Genomic DNA, 7621 nt, shown 5'->3' on the forward strand with positions numbered 1-7621 from the left:
ACTACAATGGTTCTGAACAAATAGGGTAGCAAATAAATGTCAAAACAGTCATAATTTCTCACTAAACCAAACTTACAGATTCTGGGAATTCTGTTAAGTCGGATAATAGGGATATCTTATGAGTTTGGCTATTGGTCTAACAGTTGGCCTTTCTAACAAACGGTGAAATGAGAATACCAACCTTAGTTACTATTTGGCTATATTAAGAATATCCAAGTGACAGCCCATACCTGAGTTATGTCTGTATATGAAAAGGCAATGGTAAAGTTAATAATTCACCGACCTTTAAATGGCCAGCCGTTGATCTAAGAGTTTTTCAGATCATGTAGCAGTTTGGTCACCCTACTAATTCTGGATTTCTGCAGATTCTTTACAGCAAAACCCAAAACCTACAGTCTAAGACACTAAGCAAAGCGGTAGTGGCCAGAAAATTGTTTCAGATGGAAGCAATGAGTGATTCCTAGCTAGCCTGAACGCTTTCATACAACCCAGTATGTTACTCTGTATATGAAATGGCGATGCCAACACCAGCATAATAGACCATAAAATGGTAAACATCTACAATACAAGACAAATAGAACCAGGCAAATCCCTACTACTCCATTAGACTGCACGACAATGAGCTCAGAAGGGAAGAAACACCTACAAGTGTGACTTAGACGGACTAAGAAAGTAAGGGCCATTTGGAAATAGGAGCTAATATTCAGAGACACATAATCTAGATTAAAGCTCAAGCCAAAAGCCGCAAATTAGAAATGCCACTGTATGCTAAGTTAAGATTTGAATAAAATGAAGATGGCAGCATGGCACTAGCTAACTGTTCATATTAAAAATATGCAAATGATACTGCTATTGGCTGTAAATGGAGTCCAAGCTTGATTGACATACATTCTCAATTAGCAGGGAGGATCTCTGTCTTCATCAAGCAGCTTCAAAGCTAAGTAAGTATTTCTACACCAAGAAAAATTTAGAACATTTTTAAAAAAAAATTAGAGCGGAGAAAATTGTCAAAATGTTATCAAATTTGAATTGTATGGTTGCATACCCAAGTACAAAGACTTTAAGATAAGGTCAACATAATGTATGTTCAAATCACATTTAGTTTCAAGTTTCAACAATCGAATTGTGTAATTGCAAACCCAAGTACCAAGAATCTAAGATGAAGTTGAACATAATGTTCAAATCACATTTAGTTTCAAGTTTCAACAATCTCAGAATGTCATTTCTCTTTATAATATTCACAACTCAAGTCATTTGGTAAAGCATTAGAAAAAATGGTAAGGCTAAAATATAAGTAATGCAATAAACAGCTGGAGAATATACATTAGGGACATAACAAACCACAGCTACAATTGAAGCCTTAAACCAAAGATGGGTTCAACTACATGAGCCAAGAATAAACAAAAATATAAATAAAGGAATGGTACACAGGTAGGAGACAGATCGGAGATCTGAACATCATGGAGCATTCCACCATTTTAACTTAGGAGGAAACATTTGCCATTAACTACATCTAAAGAAGCCAGCAGTTATTTCAACACTGTTCAGGCAAGAGCAAGGAAGTATAATTCATGCATTTCTATGGTCATGACAAATGAGGGAATTTTAAATTTGTTCATGTCTGAACCTAAGTTTGCTCCTGTGTCTATAAGATAACCAATGCCACATCAGCATTTTTCAACAAAATAAATGTCTTAGTGAAAGAGACAAGTGTCAGATAACAGAACAGCCAATATAAGTATGTATGATGAAGTGTATTTGATGTCCAGCAACCAGGTGACCAACTTGTCAGCTATTCAGCCATGTGGAAAAAAAAAAGTACTTTGTGAATGTTAGATAAGCCAATATACTAATGTGAATTATTGTGAAGTCAAGCTTTCTGTTACTATGAAGAATAAAAGAAAGTGCTGAGACTGAGCTAATTGCTAATTTCAGTGAGTAAAAATGTAAAATGCCTATGAAAATTAAACCCAAACATGTATATACAAGATTTTATTTGGTATCAACCCTAAAACAAAAGAGGTCAATAAAAGGGCATTTTATAATACCCTCTGTGATGACATGTATCGAATCCTCACAGATATTAGGTTTGGGATCCTATTATATAGCTATCAGAATTCCCCTGGTAGGTTTTGACAAGCAAATTACAAAAACAGAAATCCCCAATATGGATATACATGATGTAACAAAGGTGGCTCAAGATTACTGCAAGGAAACCGATAGAGGACACTGAAAGAAGCCCAAAACACAAAGAGAGGAATAGAGGATACACTCAATATAAAATGAGCATCACCTCAGAAATAAGCCCGAAGCAAGATGTAACATCCAGAATTCACTGAACAGGTGACTGGCACAAGCAGTAATTTCATCCATCTCCCACAATCAGCTGTATATTACAAAGTTGAGGAACCCCTAGATTTGTTAGTCTTGTCATCCTGAGAAGAATGTGATGAAGATAACATCGCAGCATGATATGATGAAGACGCAAGCTGAGCCAAGGCTGGAACTGCACCACCTGGAAAGTAAAAAATTGATCATGCAAAAAGCTTGACTTGCAAACAGGAATTTGGCAAGGATGAGTGCAGTAGCTCAGAATAGGTAACCCTGTCCCCCAGCACCACACCTGAAATGTATTACTGTACTAATTGATAATAATCTAAGAAAGACTTCCAGCATGATTTCCTTATACTATGTAGGCCGTATTAAGTGCCTCAATTTTGAAAATAGATAGCTTAAAGTGGAAGGTTTACTAGAAAGAGGGAAAGAGCATACCTGCCAGCCCAGCACAGGCCGAAGAAAAAACTATCACTGGTGGTGCCTGATAAAGTCAGAGTATTAATACTAACAACGTGAGGATAAATACATAAACAGAAAACAACCAATACCATAATTACAAAGCAAGCATTAATTCAAAAACACCAGAAATAATAACACTATCAATGAGCTATTGGGATGGACAAGTTATATTGTCAACATTAAACAAAATTCAGAATAATGCAATCACAAACATAACATAGACCAACTTCTAATGGATAATGTTTTCTCAGCTAAAAAAAGAACTAGTTGATCGACTAGTAAAGGTTGGAACTAAAGGAATAACAGTTGAATAATGTTCAACATAACCAGAAACATCTAGGAAGTTTGGGTTTAAAAGAGAGGGGGGGAAGATGCACTGGGACCAATCATCATATACTTTTCATGCGGTGGCCTCATTGTGTAACCAATTTCTAGAGTGGAGTATTGATCTCCTGAAGAATCAAAAGATAAAAAAATGGAATTGATGGAGACCATTGGCTTGATTGTACACACAAGGGAGCATGGGAGTCGTGGGAAACCATTGGCTTGAATTCAAGTCGAAAAAATCAAATGATGGTCAAGTATACAAATATATTAAATCAGTTGACATATTCTAGTCACAAACTCACAATAATGTTTTTGATTGTACACACAAGTTACCTATAGAGCACATAAATTATACATTTATCGCACAAATTTCCCTTTAGATTAAAATTTGCAACTCTTTGGTACAAAAAGAGGTAGGGGCATTACAATTCCGAGGCTAAAGCTTATATACCAAAAGCTCTAAGTCTATACCAAAAAAAGACATTTTTAAGTCCATATACATGCAAGGATTCCCAGAAGAACTTGGCACATCTGGCTTCTCCGGGCAACGAAAAGTAAAAAGCAATAGTCTCACTCTAATTAGGAGTACTATCTCATAATGAATAAGTTTATTGTTCATATAACTTATACTCTAAATTTTCTAGCCTAAAAGTCGGCCCCTGCAAGATACCTAGAAAATAGAAAGATATTGTCAAACATGATAAATAGAATTAAAAAAAACAGCTTATAGAGTGGGCCAAGAAGCAAGAAGTTAGTGAATTGGGTCCTTATTACACTATATCCCACTTTGTTCTTATCCATGGAGTGTCTACTCAGCATTGGCTAGCTAAGAAAAGCTTATGCATGGGGATCAAGTTATTACACTATATCCCACTCTGTTCTTATCCATGTAGTATAGGATCAAATGACAGAAATCTAAATAACAATGCAAGAAGACTCTAAACTACACAATGCCACATCTGCATGGTAAAGACACAGTACAGACTTTAGGGGGGGAAAAATTCAAAAAGAAGAAGAAATAAGTTCTGGATAAAAAAAAGTAAACGCAATCATGTCTGCTATGTACAGAGGCAGCATATCTGGGAGATAAAGGTTCCTGGTCAAACCTATTAGTTGCTTAAAATGTGGATGCAGTGAGTATAGTTGACGGTAGGTCCAAGCTTAATATGCAGGGCACTTTCTTCCTTCTAAAGCTATTTATCAGATGTTGTGAAGACCAATCACAAATCTTTTTTGGGTGCCAAATGTGCAAGTAACAAGCATTTCTAGATGCAAATTTACCTTGTGCCGCCTTAGTACCTTACCCAACAAAATATATTTCAACTAGGAATAGGCTCAAGAATGTTAGTTCTGTTTGCAGCTTTGTGCCATCTATTCAATGCAAGATACTATTTGCACCCTCTTCTAAAAATGTGATTTCTCGCTGGAATCTAAGGTGTGATGTTGTACTGATTAGGGTTTACAAATTACAATCAAAGATTATAGGAACAGCAAATGAAAACAGCAGTCAGAATATAGCAAAAACACTACTTTGTCTTCCAACTTGAATTTTATCTATTCCATATGGAGCGAGCCATAAAACTTAACACTAGAAGATTTCAGACCACTGGTAACCATCAAAATTAGCGGTAATGCTCTACTAAGTTTACAATTGCAATTAGATGTGAGGCAAAGAGCTTATGAGAGAGTTTTTTGCTTAAAACCCTTCCATTTGGTTAAGCTTGAGGAGGCTAAAAATTTATTATGCCACTATTGGTGGCAGTACTTAAATACTATCGAGTATTTGGCCATAACAAAATCATTTAACCTCCATTCTTTATTTATCAGCATCTCTAAAACACTAACTCTCAAGCTACCAATTTTAAGATCGAAATCTAGTGTATGATGTCTGCCTTCACATGGTCCAGCATATCATCATGTCAAATTTAACGGACAAAAATTTACACAACCTCCATGACAAACAAATGGAATAAATATGAAGCATCTAGTGATCATTCTTGAATTCTTGTACATTCAAGTAAATACATTTTCTTTTGTATAAACTTGAAAAGCATCCAGACATAACATTAAGCAGCATCTAGTAATTAAACTTGAAATCTTTTAAATTCAAGTAAAGACGTCATCTTGGTATAACTAGAAAAGCATCCAGATAAAACATAATGCAGCATCTAGTGATCATTCTAGAATTCTTATTTTAAAAAAAAAAATAAGGTAAACTTACTCCGATAAGGAAATGAAACCACATCGGCCCTTTGACCCACTTACGAACAGTCGGCATAACTGCACGAAACAACACTCGTAAACTAAACATCTTGCAACAAACATACTGCTTTTAAAATCAAAAAGGTTAAGAGACATTTCATGACATTTCGAATTCACCTCGCTAAGTGAAATGCAGATAGTAAAATTAGGTATTTACCAAAATTGAATGCATAAAATGCACTTGTAGTACCACCAACAGCAGAACCAATCTGCAATTATTCAAAAAATTTATGCACAATTTTGAATTTTCCAATGAAATTAAAAAAACAAGCTAAGCTGAATGCTAATCATATTCATTCAAAATGAAACTCAAAATAGAAATATATATACCATAGAAAAGCTGTCTCTAACAAGCGGCGCAACTGTCCAACGACTAGTTTCCTGCATTAACAACAAAATTGAAGTAATAAGAAAACAAATAATTCAATTGTAGTTTGAAAGAATCAAATTTTGTTTTGAATATTGGGGAAATTTACCATTTGTTTAGAGAGAGGACCAGCACAGTGAGGACATGAAATTGGAGTTACAGCTTTGGAATTTGAAGAATTCTTAGCCATCTTCAAGCTTTGATAGACTGATTATGTTGTGGTTGCGTTTTAATGGAGGAGCACGGCGGCGGTATGAGAGAGAAAGTTAACCTATAATATGATCCAATGATGAGTTGATGGAGGAAATTCTGTCTCCAGATCTGAGACGCAGACTACAATCATACAGAACCATAATTGAATTAGAAAACGATCAAATTATTAATACACACAATGTTCAGAAATTAGGAGCATAATAAGCAAATTAATTCAAATATCAGGAGCATTAATCTAAATATATCACCAATTAAGAAAATTATCTCACAAGTTATGAGCATAATCCCTACCTTATAAAAAGTAGAAACTTACTCTTATGAATAGTGTAATGCCAATTATACCCTTTAAAATGTGCATTTACATATATACCCTCATTAATATGTACAAGTTTTTTAATGAATAGTGCTTGGACAATTATACCCTCTGAAGAAACTTACTCTTATGAATAGTGTAATGCCAATTATACCCTTTAAAATGTGCATTTACATATATACCCTCATTAATATGTACAAGTTTTTTAATGAATAGTGCTTGGACAATTATACCCTCTGAAATATTTAATTACGTACTTATTTGCTTTCATGCATTAATGTTAGTTGTCTTGGATATTTATACTCATAAACATAGTTGTGTACATATTTTTTTGTCACTAATTTTGCCAATAACTAAATTTGTGATTTTAAGACCAAGCCGAAAGAGTAACTAGATATGACTAGCTATGCGCGCGCATCGCGCGCGTTAGCTGCCCTAGTTCTAATAAAATCACAAAAACTGATGGAAAATCAACTCGAGAAAATTCGCAAGATACGCAAATAAATAAGATGAGAAAATATACAAATAAATTCACATGTTCGGAGCATTATCAGTCTAAATAAATCGCAGAGAAGGAGCATAATTAATTAAAGTACTACGGAAATCAGAAGCATAATTCTAAATTGGCAAGCTAAAGTCATAATTAAGCAATTTAATTTGCAGATTACGAGTATTATTCCAAAAATATCGCAGCAAATCAGCTTAAGAAAATTCACATGATATGCAACAAAATTCGTCAAATCTAGACCATGATTGATATTTCAGTATGACAGAAAACAAATTTATTTCGTTAATTGCGACTCAAATATCCAGGAATTCGTCAGCCAGTGAAATCATTAGATATAGTTGAAAGATTTGAACTAAAATGCGTGCTAGCGTAATAATTCAAAATAAGAAAAATAAACAAAATTGAGGATTACCTGTGAATTGCGAATTGAACAATTTTCTAAAGAATTCAAGCAAATTGTCAGCAAAAAAGCTTCAAATTTAACGAAAGAACAAATTAGATTCAACTATCCAACATTGAAGTAACTTAGGGTTTATCAAATAGTTTATTGAGGGAGGTTTAGGAGAGTGGGAAATTTTGGGGGGCAAATACGAGAAACCAATTTACCGTATAAAATTTCACACAAAAGGCAAGTGCTAGAAGTTAAAGAGAATGTTGTACATGTGTTTGGTAAAGAGCTTTTTAAGGAGCTTTTAGCTTATTTTTATCTAATTAGATGTTCGGTAAAAAGCTAACATGGGCGGAAATAGCTTATTTTCATATAAAAAAAATAAAAATAAAAAATAAAAAAAAAACTCATTATAAGAGCTTTTTAAAATTAGCTTATTGTACAATT

At 34.1% G+C, this 7621-nt stretch overlaps 1 protein-coding gene across 1 annotated transcript; it reads right to left on the reverse strand.

The window, feature by feature from the left end:
- Nucleotides 1–1935: 1935 nt before the first annotated feature.
- LOC145611567 (uncharacterized) lies at nt 1936–7377 on the reverse strand. The gene is made up of 7 exons (XM_081666907.1): nt 7199–7377; nt 5862–6085; nt 5716–5766; nt 5543–5594; nt 5345–5403; nt 2773–2818; nt 1936–2515 (listed from the first exon to the last, which is right to left on the reverse strand). Exons 2-7 carry the CDS (start codon nt 5940–5942, stop codon nt 2394–2396), a joined length of 411 nt encoding a protein of 136 aa, XP_081523033.1. The 5' UTR covers nt 5943–6085; nt 7199–7377; the 3' UTR covers nt 1936–2393.
- Nucleotides 7378–7621: the final 244 nt, after the last annotated feature.

The sequence above is a fragment of the Chenopodium album genome, chromosome 24 (genome assembly GCF_948465745.1).
Source record: "Chenopodium album chromosome 24, dcCheAlbu1.1, whole genome shotgun sequence".
Taxonomy (NCBI): domain Eukaryota; kingdom Viridiplantae; phylum Streptophyta; class Magnoliopsida; order Caryophyllales; family Amaranthaceae; genus Chenopodium; species Chenopodium album.